The sequence below is a fragment of the Oncorhynchus keta genome, unplaced genomic scaffold, assembly GCF_023373465.1.
Source record: "Oncorhynchus keta strain PuntledgeMale-10-30-2019 unplaced genomic scaffold, Oket_V2 Un_contig_19212_pilon_pilon, whole genome shotgun sequence".
Classification (NCBI taxonomy): Eukaryota; Metazoa; Chordata; class Actinopteri; order Salmoniformes; family Salmonidae; genus Oncorhynchus; species Oncorhynchus keta.
The window spans coordinates 12,895-28,874 of NW_026281343.1; the positions used below are offsets into that span (position 1 = coordinate 12,895).

Here is a 15,980-nt window from a genome sequence, read left to right on the forward strand (position 1 = left end):
ATACTTCCACACTTTGAGATTGGAATAAAATTGTGAAAATGTTGATAATGCCTTTTTAGTGTAAGAGCTGCTTGAAAAGACGGTCTGACATTTCAGCCTGTGGCATTTTTTGCCAGCCTGGTGTCATCACCAGGCAATAAATTAAGTATTAGTCCAATAAGAAATTGTATTTCTGACCAATTTAATTGAAAACAATGACAGTAAAGTACTTAATTGGTACCCAGAAGTGATTTGATATTGAGATAAAAATGGCTGCATTGGACCGTTAAACTCTGCATTGTTGTGGATACAGCAAATGGTTTTGAGTTGCTAATAGAATACACATTAACAGCAACCAAGCATCCGGATTGTGTGGGTGTATGTCGATAAAAGATCTGATCAGTGATAACATCTGGACAGAAGGGTTTGTCATGTACAGAGGTGACACCTGTCTTGGCAGGTGGCACCTGATAAAGGTTCTGCTCTGTACTGATTGGCTGTAATCTGGAAGACCAACCAAATATAAGGCATGCACCCAGGAACCCATCAAGCCAGTCATCCAGGTAAGAGATTTCAGATTTTTTAAAACGTTTTTTGACTAGTAGGTCTAAAAAAACATCTTTGTATTACTCATTTCCCTCGACAATACTATGTTTGGGATGTTTCTGAAGTTATGTATTCTACCATATGTAGAATCCATTTGGCATGCCCTTTAGATGTTTTACTGCTTATACATTCCTGTCAATCTCACAAAGGTTGTTATGTAGTGTCAGGGGATAACCATTTGTATTTGTTTTTGGCCGTAAGGATGAAGGGGTCGCTGCAATGTTTCACGGTTCTGCTGCTTAGTGGTAAGTACTAGATAGTAAGCAAGCTATTTTTTGTGCACATGACTTTAAGATACTGTATTATAAACTGGGAGGTTCGAGCCCTGAATGCTGATTGGCTGAAAGCCGTGGTATAGCAGACCGTATACACAAATGACAAAATATACTATTTACTGTTCTAATTACGTTGGCAACCAGTTTATAATAGCAATAAGCCACCTCGGGGGTGTGTGGTATTTGGCCAATATACCATGGCTAATTACTTTATCCAGGCACTCCTTGTTGCGTTGTGCATAACAACAGCCCTTAGCCGTGGTATATGTAAGGGATAACCAACGAGGGGCTATGCCTTCTACGAAAAATAATGAACAACGTTCCAAGGAATTGCATTATTTTCCAGATTGTTTACCGTGCAAATATACAGTACGTTATAGGGAAATATTGCATGCTCTAGAATGCCCTTCAAGCCAATCAGAAATTAGTATTCAACAATGCCATGGTAATAATCAAATATATTTTTGAACTATCTGTGGTTTAATGGTCATATACCACACCCTCTCGGGACTTATCACTTAATTATACCATGGAATTGTGGCATACTTTTTTCTGATTGGCTTGAAGGGCATTCTAGAGAATGTATTATTTACCTGTATATTTGCACAGTAGAATTCAATGGCCATAGTTAATTTTTACAAGTTTTGTTTGAGCTGCTTTTGAAAGCAAAAGTCTAATTGAAAACAGTATTGGTATTGTTGAATTGATTTTCATAATAGCACGCTCTGTCTGATGGTTTTGGTTAACTAAACTAGGAAGTCTGTTTGGTTGGTTACCTTGGCAACTACTGTAGGTAGTACACTTGCTAGCTACTTCAGTGGATGTTGAACACATTTCTACTGGCAAATGTGGTCAATTATAGCCATGATGTAAAATGGATCATCAACTCGGGGAGAACCTCTGCTACCTGAGAATTTCTGAGAAGACAATAAAAACTTTTGCAAAGAGTGTTGAGAAGAAGAGTCACTTCGGGGGCTGCCCTACAGCACTAGATGATCGAGGGATACTACAGTGTGTACTATAGTATACTACAAATTAGATAGTAAGGGACAGATTGCTATTTCCAAATAAAATCAAAGTTTATTTGTCACGTGCGCCGAAAACAACAGGTGTAGACATTACAGTGAAATGCTGACTTACAGGCTCTAGCCAATAGTGCAAAAAAGGTATTAGGTGAACAATAGGTAAGTAAAGAAATAAAACAACAGTAAAAAGACAGGCTATGTACAGTAGCGAGCCTATAAAAGTAGCAAGGCTACATACAGACACCGGTTAGTCAGGGTGATTGAGGTAGAATGTACATGAATGTATAGTTAAAGTGACTATGCATATATGATAAACAGAGAGTAGCAGCAGCGTTAAAAATAGGGGTTGAGGGGGGCACACAATGCAATAGTCCGGGTAGCCATTTGATTACCTGTTCAGGAGTCTTATGGCTTCTTTGTAAAAACTGTTGAGAAGCCTTTTTGTTCTAGACTTGACACTCTGGTACCGCTTGCCATGCGGTAGTGGAGAGAACAGTCTATTACTGGGATGGCTGGGATCTTTGACAATTTTTAGGGCCTTCCTCTGACACCGCCTGGTGTAGACGTCCTGAATGGCAGGCAGTATAGCCCCAGTGATGTACTGGGCCGTACACACTACCCTCTGTAGTGCCTTACGGTCAGAGGCCGAGCAAATACCGTACCAGGCAGTGATGCAACCAGTCAGGATGCTCTCGATGTTGCAGCTGTTGTACCCTTTGAGGATCTCAGGACCCATGCCAAATCTTTTTAGTTTCCTGAGGGGGAATAGGCTTTGTCGTGCCCTCTTTTGGTGTTTTTGGACCATTCTAGTTTGTTGTTGATGTGGACACCAAGGAACTTGAAGCTCTCAACCTGCTCCATTACAGCCCCACGATGAGAATGGGGACGTGCTCAGTCCTCCTTTTCCTGTAGTCCACAATCATCTCCTTAGTCTTGGTTACGTTGAGGGATAGGTTGTTATTCTGGCACCACCTGGCCAGGTCTCTGACCTCCTCCCTATTGGCTGTCTCATCGTTGTTGGTGATCAGGCCTACCAATGTTGTGTCGTGGTGAACTTAATGAGGTGTTTAGTACTTTCCTTACGCACTACGCTTTCCATGTGCTAACTTTTACTATACCACAGGTCACTAAAGTCTACCTGTCTAATGGTCTATCTTCAAATCAAATGTATTTGTCACATACACATGGTTAGCAGATGTTAATGCGAGTGTAGCGAAATGCTTGTGCTTCTATTTCCGACAATGCAGTAATAACCAACAAGTAATCTAGCTAACAATTCCAAAACTACTACCTTATAGACACAAGTATAAGGGGATAAAGAATATGTACATAAAGATATATGAATGCGTGATGGTACAGAGCGGCATAGGCAAGATACAGTAGATGGTATCGAGTACAGTATATACATATGAGGTGAGTATGTAAACAAAGTGGCATAGTTAAAGTGGCTAGTGATACATGTATTACATAAAGATGCAGTACATGATATAGAGTACAGTATATACGTATACATATGAGATGAATGATGTAGGGTATGTAAACATTATATTAGGTAGCATTGTTTAAAGTGGCTAGTGATATATTTTACATTTCCCATCAATTCCCATTATTAAAGTGGCTGGAGTTGAGTCAGTGTGTTGGCAGCAGCCACTCAATGTTAGTGGTGGCTGTTTAACAGTCTGATGGCCTTGAGATAGAAGCTGTTTTCAGTCTCTCGGTCCCAGCTTTGATTCACCTGTACTGACCTCGCCTTCTGGATGATAGCGGGGTGAACAGGCAGTGGCTCGGGTGGTTGTTGTCCTTGATGATCTTTATGGCCTTCCTGTGACATCGGGTGGTGTAGGTGTCCTGGAGGGCAGGTAGTTTGCCCCCGGTGATGCGTTGTGCAGACCTCACTACCCTCTGGAGAGCCTTACGGTTGTGGGCGGAGCAGTTGCCGTACCAGGCGGTGATACAGCCCGCCAGGATGCTCTCGATTGTGCATCTGTAGAAGTTTGTGAGTGCTTTTGGTGACAAGCCGAATTTCTTCAGCCTCCTCCCTGTAGGCCTCCTGGATAGGGGGTTGTTCCCTCTGCTGTTTCCTGAAGTCCACAATCATCTCCTTAGTTTTGTTGACGTTGAGTGTGAGGTTATTTTCCTGACACCACACTCCGAGGGCCCTCACCTCCTCCCTGTAGGCCGTCTCGTCGTTGTTGGTAATCAAGCCTATCACTGTTGTGTCGTCCGCAAACTTGATGATTGAGTTGGATGCGTGCGTGGCCACGCAGTCGTGGGTGAACAGGGATTACAGGAGAGGACACAGAACGCACCCTTTTGGGGCCCCAGTGTTGAGGATCAGCGGGGTGGAGATGTTGTTGCCTACCCTCACCACCTGGGGGCGGCCCGTCAGGAAGTCCAGTACCCAGTTGCACAGGGCGGGGTCGAGATCCAGGGTCTCGAGCTTGATGACGAGCTTGGAGGGTACTATGGTGTTAAATGCCGGGCTGTAGTCGATGAACAGCATACTCACATAGGTATTCCTCTTGTCCAGATGGGTTAGGGCAGTGTGCAGTTTGGTTGAGATTGCATCATCTGTGGACCTATTTGGGCGGTAAGCAAATTGGAGTGGGTCTAGGGTGTCAGGTAGGGTGGAGGTGATATGGTCCTTGACTAGTCTCTCAAAGCACTTCATGATGACGGGAGTGAGTGCTACGGGGCGGTAGTCGTTTAGCTCAGTTACCTTAGCTTTCTTGGGAACAGGAACAATGGTGGCCCTCTTGAAGCATGTGGGAACAGCAGACTGGGATAGGGATTGATTGAATATTTCCGTAAACACACCAGCCAGCTGGTCTGCGCATGCTCTGAGGGCGCGGCTGGGGATGCCGTCTGGGCCTGCAGCCTTGCGAGGGTTAACACCCCGCTCCTCCGCTCTCTCCACTGGCTTCCAGTTGAAGCTCGCATTCGCTACAAGACCATGGTGCTTGCCTACGGAGCTGTGAGGGGAACGGCACCTCAGTACCTCCAGGCTCTGATCAGGCCCTACACCCAAACAAGGGCACTGCGTTCATCCACCTCTGGTCTGCTCGCCTCCCTACCACTGAGGAAGTACAGTTCCCGCTCAGCCCAGTCAAAACTGTTCGCTGCTCTGGCTCCCCAATGGTGGAACACACTCCCTCACGACGCCAGGACAGCGGAGTCAATCACCACCTTCCGGAGACACCTGAAACCCCACCTCTTTAAGGAATACCTAGGATAGGATAAAGTAATCCTTCTCACCCCCCTTAAAAGATTTAGATGCACTATTGTAAAGTGGCTGTTCCACTGGATGTCATAAGGTGAATGCACCAATTTGTAAGTCGCTCTGGATAAGAGCGTCTGCTAAATGACTTAAATGTAAATGTAAATGTAACACGTTTAAATGTTTTCCTCACGTTGGCTGCAGTGAAGGAGAGTCTGCATGTTTTGGTTGCGGGCCGTGTCAGTGGCACTGTATTGTCCTCAAAGCGGGCAAAAAAGTTATTTAGTCTGCCTCTGAGCAAGACATCCTGGTCCGTGACGGGGCTGGTTTTCTTTTTGTAATACGTGATTGACTGTAGACCCTGCCACATAACTCTTGTGTCTGAGCCGCTGAATTGAGATTCTACTTTGTCTCTATACTGACGCTTAGCTTGTTTGATTGCCTTGCGGAGGGAATAGCTACACTGTTTGTATTCGGTCATGTTTCCGGTCACCGTTTGTGCTTTCAGTTTCACGCGAATGCTGCCATCAATCTATCAATTTCTGGTTTGGGAATGTTTTAAACGTTGCTATGGGAACGACATCTTCAACGCACGTTCTAATGAACTCGCACACCGAATCAGCGTATTATTATCAGCTTGTTTTAGTTTCTGTCTGTATGCAGGGAGCAACAAAATGGAGTCGTGGTTAGCTTTTCCGAAAGGAGAGCGGGGCAGGGCCTTATATGCGTCGCGGAAGTTAGAATAGCAATGATCCAAGGTTTTTCCAGCCCTGGTTGCGCAATCGATATGCTGATACAATTTAGTGAGTCTTGTTTTCAGATTAGCCTTGTTAAAATCCCCAGCTACAATGAATGCAGCCTCAGGATATATGGATTCCAGTTTGCAAAGAGTCAAATAAAGTTCTTTCAGAGCCATCGTTGTGTCTGCTTGGGGGGGAATATATACGGCTGTGATTATAATCGAGGAGAATTCCCTTGGTAGATAATGCGGTCGACATTTGATTGTGAGGAATTCTAAATCAGGTGAACAGAAGGACTTGAGTTCCTGTATGTTGTTGTGACCACACCACGTCTCGTTAACCATGAAGCATACTCCCCCGCCCCTCTTCTTACCAGAAAGATGTTTGTTTCTGTCGGCGCGATGCGTGGAGAAACCAGCTGGCTGCACCGACTCCGATAGCGTCTCTCCAGTGAGCCATGTTTCCGTGAAGCAAAGAACGTTACAGTCCCTGATGTCCCTCTGGAATGCTACCCTTGCTCGGATTTCATCAACCTTGTTGTCGAGAGACTGGACATTGGCGAGAAGTATGCTAGGGAGTGGTGCATGATGTGCCCGTCTCCAGAGTCTGACCAGAAGACCGCTTCGTCTGCCCCTTTTATGAAGTCGTTTTTTGGGGTCGCCGGCTGGCATTCATTCCGTTGTCCTGGGTGAAAGGCAGAACACAGGATCCTCTCGACTGTAGATAAGGCACAGTAGCAGACCAGTCTGGCTGTATTTTTTTTAAACTTCTGTTACTGAATGCACAGTCTGTTGCAGATCATCATTTCCCCAAGTTGTCCTATAGCAATGTGGCCACATATGCCTCCAGCAGGCCCAGTTATTCAGGAAAGCTGAACACATGCCCTGCCTCCTCTCCAATCTGAGCGGTTATTCTTTGCACAATATATCCTAAATATTTATAATATCACTTAGAAATTATATTACCTTTTTATATGTGGCACAGCACAGCCAGTCACAATGTTTTAATCTGATTAGGCTACTTCAAAAGTCTCTTGAAGGCCTGCGCATTCCTCCCAAATATAATTTCATCCTCTTCAAAATGGCTTGACATTGATTAGCGTAAAGTAGCCTACACGTCGGATAAAGAAAAATGCCACAACATCATGAGAAAGCATGCAGGTTATTAAGCTACAGATGAAATAAATTATGATGAACTTCACAGGGTGGTGAAAGTGCACAGTGATGAGGTTGATGCTCCTTTCCAATAAATATCTAGGGTCTTATTATGGTGAATGATAATCGATGCTTGGCTAACATTTGACAAATAAAAAAATCTTGCACTTTTGTCCATAATAATCTCATCATGTAGTGGGCTATACCTCCACTGTATCTGCTAACTGTTGGCTAGAGTGCACATACCAATACCAGAGTGGGCACATTCAGTATAGACTACCTATAAACAACATTTTTTGTGACAAAACCATCAGTAGGCACAGAGGTGATAATGCGATGGAAACCCATTTAACCTGTATTTTTTATTCGGTATGTGGGAATTTAACCTCAAAATAAATGTTTATGCGGACTACATATTCACGCACAGACTTTTTTCTGCAACAAGTCAATTTGATGGAAACACAACTCTGAAAAGGAGCCAGGGTTTCCCGTAGCCGATAAACCTAATTGCAGGCTTTTTTCCTACAGAAAAATACAAAGCTGATAACAATACAATGCTTATCGTCAGCATATCTCTCTCTCTGGGGCTAGGCCTAAGCTTCTCTTTTTTAGATGAATATCATACAGTGGAAACCTACAGTGCTTTCAGAAAGTATTCAGACCCCTTGACTTTTTCCACATTTTGTTACGTTACAGCCGTATTCTACAAATGTATTAAATCACCCCCCCATCAATCTACACACAATACCCCGAAAATGTGTAAATGTGATATTTCAGTTTTTCATGTTCTATATAAGTATTCAGACCCTCTACTCAGTACTTTGTTGAAGCACCTCTGGCAGCGATTACAGCCTTGAGACAGCGTGGTACACCTGTATTTTGGGAGTTTCTCCCATTCTTATCTGCAGATCCTCTCAAATGCTGTCCGGTTTGCCGGGGAGCGTCGCTGCACAGCTATTTTCAGGTCTCTCCAGAGATATTCACATTTCCCTCGATCCCGACTAGTCTCCCAGTCCATGCCGCTAATAACATCCTCACAGCATGATTCTGCCACCACCATGCTTCAACGTAGGGATGGTGCCAGGTTTCCTCCAGGTGTGACGCTTGGCACTCTGGCCAAAGTGTTCAATCTTGGTTTCATCAAACCAGAGAATCTTGTTCTCATGGTCTGAGAGTCTTTTAGGTGCTTTTTGGAAAACTCCAAGCGGGCTGTCATGTGCCTTTTACTGCACTATCAACTGTGGAAACTTATATAGATGTGTGTGCCTTTCCAAATCAATTGAATTTAGCACAGATGGATTCCAACCATATTGCAGAAACATCTAAAGGATGATCTATGGAAACAGAATGCACCTGAGCTCAATTTCGAGTCTCATATGTAAATAATGTATTTTGGTTTTTAATACTTTTGCAAACATTTCTGAAAACCTCTCTTCACTTTGTCGTTATTGGGTATTGTGGGTAAAATGTTGAGGATTTTTATTATTTAATCCATTTTATAATAAATCTGGAATGTAACAAAATGTGGAAAAATTGAAGACGTCTGAATATTTTCAGAATCCACTGTTAGCCGATAGGCCTATGCAGGCATAGGCTATAAGGTTTTGCATATGCTACACATCAACACCCAATGAATAGTGTTTTTGATGTTGTTATAGGCTGTTTTTAATAACTTCTTCAGGATCGGTGGGTGCCCTAATGCGATTAGCATGAGGTTGTAAGTAACAAGAACATTTCCCAGGACAAAGACATATCTGATATTGGCAGAAAGCTTAAATTATTGTTCATCTAAATGCACTAATTTACACTAGCTATTACAGTGAAAGTATACCATGCTATTGTTGGAGGAGAGTGCACAGTTTTGAACAAGACAAGTTATTAATGAACCAATTAGGCACATTTGGGCAGTCTTGATACAACATTTTGAACAGAAATACAATGGTTCATTGGATCAGTCTACAACTTTTCACATACACAGCTGCCATCTAGTGGACAAAATCTAAATTTCAGCTGGGCTGGAATAAAACGTGATGACCTTTCTCTTGCATTTCAAAGATGATGGTACAAAAGAAATACAAAATAACATTTTTTTTTATTTGTATTATCTTTCACCAGATATTTTGTGTTATATTCTCCTACATTCATTTCACATTTCCACAAACTTCAATGCGTTTCCTTTCAAATGCTATCAACAATATGCATATCCTTGCTTCAGGGCCTGAGTTACAGGCAGTTAGATTTGTCATTTTAGGTGAAAATTGAAAAAAGGGGTCCGATCCTGATGAAGGACATTTAAATGTGCTTCATTTGGCCAATATCCCTTGGTTATAGGCGGCACTGGCTGTGCCAGGTCAGATCTGAAAGGATGTCTGATAAATTTCTCAAATATCCAGTAAATTAAAATCTTCACGGTCACATTGTTCAGCAGAAACACTGGAATACATATATTGTTTTTATACCGATTTTAGAATATTCGCATGAAAATGTGTCTCCAATATGATGGAACCTAGCTATAGACACCCTAAAGACTATGGCAAGTGCGCTAGTCCAGTATCAATTTGATAATGCATGCACATCATGGTTCACCAGCAGCCCCAAGCATCTAAAGAATGGCCAATATCTACAGACCAGACAAACAAGCTTGAAAGAATTGTACTTAAACTCCCCCTTCATTCTCATCTGGAGGTTGAGCATATTTTTGTCTGTATATCTGTAACGTGTCTGTATCTACGTATACACTACCACTCAACAGTTTTGGGTCGCTTAGAAATATCCTTGTTTTTGAAAGAAAAGTTTTTTAAATATACAGTATAGACATTGTTAATGTTGAAAATGACTTGTTGCTGGAAGCGGCTGATATTTAATGGAATATCTACATAGGCGTACAGAGGCCCATTATCAAGTTTATCATTTTAAAATGCTAATTTTCATTAGAAAACCCCTTTGCAATTACGTTTGCAGAGTTGAAAACTGCTGTGCTGATTTAAAGAAGAAGTAAAACTGGCCTTCTTTAGAATAGTTGAGTATCTGGATCATCAGCATTTGTGGGTTCGATTACAGGCTCAAAATAGCCAGAAGCAAATTACTTTCTTCTGAAACAATTTTCAGCTGTGCTAACATAATTGCAAAAGGGTTTTCTAATGATCAATTAGCATTTTCAAATGATAAACTTAGATTAGCTAACACAACGTGTCATTGGACCACAGGAGTGATGGTTGCTGATAATGGCCATTTCCAAGTGACCCCAAGCTTTTGAACGGTAGTGTATATTTATGTAAAATGTGACCCACAATGGTAATAAGTCCCTGACTTTTTTTTTGTGCAATCCCAGTCACTTTTAAAAATCTTTGTCTATATATGTATTTTTTGGATTGGTTTTATCAGTCCAATCCAAAAACTGTGCAGCAGCAATTTGATGAATGGACAGAGACATCTGTTAGAAAACACCAAAAAGTTTAATGACATTGCGATATTGTCAAGCCTTAGATACTGGGTAATTTTACAAGGTAGGGAGTGAGGCTGTCCATGAAATAAAATTGTATTTCTTATAGCATAGCAAATATTCAAAACAGCCGAAATTGTCAAATTGCGTGAGGCTTAGAACTCACTACTCAAAAGGCAACAGAAGTCGGATCTGTCTTATTTCTGTAGATATATATGGATTGTTAATAAAGCCAGGCACATGTAATGTGTTAGGCTATTGATTACAGACCTAATTCTCTCTCCTCACTTTTCTTAGACAAGGCAAGGGCTGTTTTCTCTTCACACTCCGCTGCTGCCTCCGTCACATTGTTCTCAACACCAATATACTGGTTAACTTTTCCATTATGCACATAGCAACGCGGTCTAGGAAAAGGTGCCAATTCAACTGCGCATAGAAGATTAAGCTATGTTTCAGAACTGCAGACCGCAACCGCTATCCAACGCGGGTGAAATCACATTGGTCATAAAATAATGTTTTTTTTTTTATTAGTGTTGCACCTAGGGTTGCAAAATTCCAGGAATGTTCTATAAATTCACTGATTTTCCAAAAATCGTGGTTGGAGGATTCCGGATTTCCTGTTTATTCCATCCCGATTCCAATACACCTCCATCCTGTATTTTGGGAAAACCAGGGAATTTATTGAAAGTTCTAGTAATTTTGCAACCCTAGTTGCACCATTGTTCTTACATAATATAACCATATACAATTTCAGTTGCACATGTCTTAGAGTGATGGACTGTGCCATCCCTACAGCCTCCACAATGGATTAGTCCACTGAGACAGGCTGAAATCAGATTGGTGTCTTGTGCGCTATGAAAAAAAACAACATATTTGAGACTGCTTTAATTAAGAAATCTCAGTCGACCAAAATGGGGCCAGCTCTAGTAGGGAGGGATGCATTTTCTAGTTATCCAGATTGAGAGTCTACTATTTTCATGTTAAACAAGCAAACAATGATATTGAAGTGCCCAAAGTAGGTTTGTTTTGTTAATTGTTTGTGTGGTGCATTGGCACAGAAACCTGTTGGGGGAAAATTTGTTGCATATATTTTATATAATTATAAATATGGCATCAAAATGTAGAAAATCTGATTTCCCCATAGTTGATCATAGTGTAATGAAACTGTCATGTCTGCCCCCTCTCCTGCTCTCTGGTGCTCGAGGCCGCCAGGCTGCTCATCATTACGCACATCACAGGACTCACCTAGACTCCATCACGTTATTAATTACCTCCCCTATATCTGTCACTTACTCAGATTCTTTCATGAGTCAGCATTAATGTCGTTATGTGTCCCTTGTCCAGACGCTGCTCGTGTTTTGTTTCCTGTCTGTTAAATCATTAAATATTCACTCCCTGTATTTTCTTCTCATCTCCCAGCGTCTATACTTACAGAAACAGACAGGAAGACTGAGCTCGTCTGTGGTGGTTAGCGAACCCTCAACCTTCTTGCCCGTAGCCCTGTGTGGTGTCTACTGTGCCACAAAAGCATGAAGTCACATAAACATTCATAAACACAGGATCGCTACAGTTATTGTTATTTGTTCTTGACAACATTATTTTGAGTTAATTACATCAGGAGGGAGCATGTTCATTTTATTTTACAGTACAAGGGGAGGGTCATGTTGCAAATGTTTTTTTATGTTTGGGAGGGGGTGTATTTTTGGGGGGATGTAAGGGAAAAACTTTTGTTATCTGACTCAGTTTAGCTTGAAGACAAAGACAACCTTGGTAATTTTCAGGAGAGAAACAACACCCCACATGAAAAAAATACTACAGTTTACAATCAAATTCCGTAGTAAAGTGTAGTACAGTATATTGTAGAATACTGCTCCACACTGTGGTATTCCTAGATCATGTGTAGAACTTGGGGATAGATCAAAATGTACTGGGGGGATTTTGATCTATCCCCAAGTTCTACACATGATCTAGGAATACCACAGTGTGGAGCAGTATTCTACAATATACTGTACTACACTTTACTACGGAATTTGATTGTAAACTGTAGTATTTTTTTCATGTGGGGTGTTATTTCTCTCCTGAAAATTACCAAGGTTGTCTTTGTCTTCAAGCTAAACTGAGTCAGATAACAAAAGTTTTTCCCTTACTAAATCATAATATTATCATTATGTCGCACTATTCTATCTGTACTATTAACTTTACCTTCAGAATTTATGTTGCTTCAAAAATAGATAGTGTGATGTTGGTGGCTTGCATAATTATTATCCTTAGTGAACTTTAATTTTTCCCCCATAGATTTTATGAACATTTTTGAAACATTGTTTTCTAGGACTTTGCTCTGCTGGGCCGGCAGGGAAAGAGTTTGCCACAGCCTTCATGCAAAATTATATTGAAGACTATAAAGGCTCAAGCTTTAAGATTGAAGTGGCATCTCCCCCCACCTCCCTCCAACCCACTAAGGTCAAGGTAACTGCCCTTGGGAAGGTCTATGAGAAGACAGTTGACCCTGGTAAAAGCGTGTCCTTTGACTTACCCAAAGGAGTAGAGATGATTGGCAGTAAAAAGAACCTCCCCACTGTCCTGATCGAAGCTTCCCAGGAGGTCACAGTGTTGTCACTCAACTACAAAAAGGAAACTGCTGACACCTCTGTTGTCTACCCCGTGAAGGACTGGGGAACAGAGTACTTCATCTTCACCCCCATGTCGACCGCTGGTGATAGGTTCTCCAAAGAGTTTTCCATCATCAACTACAAAGAGAAGAACTTTGGGGTTGAGGTCTATCTGACTGGCCCGGTGACATTCCAAAGGCAAAAGTATTTTGCAGGAAGCAAGCTGACAATCGATCTTTTGCCCTTTGAGAGTGTACAGATTCAGAGCCAGTTTGATCTGAGTAGCACCAAAGTGATCTCTAAGTTTCCAGTAGGAGTTCTCTCAGGACACAGCTGTACTAAGAAATATACTGGCTGCAACCATGTCTATGAGCAGCTCCAGCCCGTTAAGAGTTGGGGGAAGGAATTCATTGTTGCACCACTGCCTTTCCATAAAGACATCAACAGATATGATAGTCTTTATATCCAAACATCTCAGTTCACTCAAGTCAAAGTCATTCAAACTGGTATCGATTTCCTTACACTACCAATGTTCCCAGGACAATCATTGGAGCTCATTGTCACCTGGCCAAATTCCTATTACTTGAGTGCTGACAAAGGCATTCAGGTCCTGTATGAGTTCAACGGAGGTGACATAGGAAAGAAGCAATACTACGACCCTTTTCTGTTCACCATTCTACCAACTGATCAATTCAGCACTTCATACTCTCTAGAAGGGCAAGCTGGCTTCCACAACATGTTCGTAATGGTGGCTCTTACCAAGGACCTGGGTGGGTTCACGGTAGACAAGCTCCCAATGCCCTTAAAAATTGAGTGGCACAAAGTGGACGGAACTGAGTACTCATGGGCTGAGGTCTTGTATGGTACTGGAGCTAGCTTCCACCAGATAGCCCACGCTAACTCCCCATTCGCTATCTACAGCATTGGTGGAGCTTATGCCAATGGCTATGGATCGCCTGCCTCTGGTAACCCAGGTATGTCAATCAAATGTGTCGTATTGTGTTTCAAGCAACAGGGATTCTCCCAAGGGTGACTGGTGAACACTAGCTGTGACAGAGTACCCATATTTTTCTTATAATTTCTGCCCTTAATCCCCCCAAAAGATGCCCCTGAATGCCCAGAGAACAGCCACTATGAGGTGTGTGGAAGGGGCTGTCCTGCCACCTGTGAAGACCCAGAAGGTCCCTCCATGTGCAATACCAGTTGTGTGAAGAGCTGTATGTGTGACAAGGGCTATGTGCTTAATGGAAAAAAGTGTGTGCCCCTGTCACAATGTGGTTGTCTTTACAATGATAAATACTACAAAAATGGCCAAGTCTTCCATCCCAATGGGCTCTGTCAGGAGGAGTGCACATGCAATGGCAAGGTATGTTTACATTGGTCTTAGTAAGGTATGCCTAATGTCATGTATTTGCCTTTTGGTCCATTTTCTGTATTTTGTTTAAATTCTGTAAATACTTCAAATGTAGCTGTATGTATATTAACATGTTGGAACGATGCATGGTTTAGTTGAACATCTTAATATTTGAGCAAAGAAACATATTTGCCCTTGATCTGATCAAGTGTTAATCTATACATCTAAACAATAAAAGTTATTTGATGTGAAGGATATTTTCATGGCTTAATTATGTCTTGTTTTATTGATCAGGTGAAGTGTGTGAAGTTCAGCTGTGGTCCCCATGAGACGTGTGAGGTGAAGAATGGGGTAAGGCATTGCCAGGCTGTTGGAAAGGGAGTCTGCACCATCTCAGGTGACCCACATTACAAGACCTTTGACAACAGCTTATATGACTTCCAAGGTACCTGCACCTACACTGCAGCTCAAGGCTGCTATCTAGAGGGCACACGCCTCAACCCCTTCTCTGTTGTGGTGGAGAATGAGAAATGGTACGCCATGTCAAATAATCCAAAGGTGTCTGTTGCCAAGCTTGTGGCTGTAGAAGTCTATGGTAATACCCTGGTTCTAAGGAAGAATCAAGCAGGAATGATAATGGTTAGTATTTCATTTGACTGTATGACAAATGCACACATACTCTTTTTGTGTTTGATTAATTAACATGAGACAATTCCGTAATCACTTTCAGAAAATAAGAGGTCATAAAGTATACAACTAACCTAGTGCATATAATTAGAAGAGGCTTGATACTAGCCATTTGTTATGGTCACATTTGATATGCCATTCATCCAGGTAAATGGAATTATGATGAGCCTCCTGTGAATCTTAACAATGGAGCAGTGCAGGCCTACCAAGAGGGCACCTATGATGTCATCACAACAGACTTCGGCCTGAGAGTCACCTATGACCTTGTGTACCACATCATTGTCACCGTCCCTGGCAACTACCGGGGCAAGACCTGTGGTCTGTGTGGCAATTTCAACGATAACAAGAATGATGAGTTTCAACTGCCTGATGGGAAATTAACCAAGGACCTCCTGACCTTTGGCGCAGCCTGGAAGATCAGTGTGCCACATGTGGTTTGTGAGGATGGCTGCAGCGGAGACTTCTGCCCCAAGTGTGAGGCAAAGAAGAAACTCATATTTGAGGCTGACTGTAGCATCATCACAAACCCTCAAGGTCCCTTCGTCGCCTGCCACAATGTGATAGACCCCACCTCTTACTTCAGAGATTGTGTCTATGATGTCTGCTTGTCTGAGGGAGACCGTAAGGTTCTCTGTCAGAGCATATCAGCGTACATGATTGACTGCCAGGACTTTGGGGTGAACATCAGTAACTGGAGAACAGCAACCTTCTGTCGTAAGTATTTAGAAGTCTGTGGATTGGGACACATTTGGCTTTGGCTTTCTTTTGTATATATATTCGGTCTGTATATTCTGATGATTGTTTTCAGCACCATTTCATCAGGTCAAATTCCTGGTACATGTAAATGTATTTGGCAAATAAAGGTGATTTTTGATTCTTGAGTGTTGTGGCT

The 15,980-nt window shown here is 42.1% G+C and overlaps 2 protein-coding genes across 2 annotated transcripts in view; both read left to right on the plus strand.

Moving 5' to 3' along the window:
* The first annotated feature begins 524 nt into the window (after positions 1-524).
* LOC118379200 (IgGFc-binding protein-like) overlaps positions 525-15,980 on the plus strand; it is a 52,956-nt gene continuing 37,500 nt past the window's right edge. The window contains exon 1 of the mRNA XM_052504453.1: positions 525-542. The gene's annotated coding sequence lies outside the window, so the exon portion shown is untranslated. The remainder of the gene's footprint in view (positions 543-15,980) is intronic.
* Positions 710-15,660, plus strand: LOC118379201 (IgGFc-binding protein-like). Its single transcript, XM_052504454.1, has 5 exons — positions 710-830; positions 12,768-14,021; positions 14,151-14,413; positions 14,696-15,040; positions 15,236-15,660. Exons 1-5 carry the CDS (start codon positions 788-790, stop codon positions 15,263-15,265), a joined length of 1,935 nt encoding a protein of 644 aa, XP_052360414.1. The 5' UTR covers positions 710-787; the 3' UTR covers positions 15,266-15,660.

Excerpts from the sequence above, each read along its gene's own strand:
- LOC118379201 (XM_052504454.1), top strand. The coding sequence starts at position 788 with ATGAAGGGGTCGCTGCAATGTTTCACGGTTCTGCTGCTTAGTG. Across the intron at positions 14,022-14,150 it reads GCCTGCCTCTGGTAACCCAG|ATGCCCCTGAATGCCCAGAG; the intron begins GTATGTCAATCA and ends TCCCCCCAAAAG. Across the intron at positions 14,414-14,695 it reads AGTGCACATGCAATGGCAAG|GTGAAGTGTGTGAAGTTCAG; the intron begins GTATGTTTACAT and ends TTTATTGATCAG.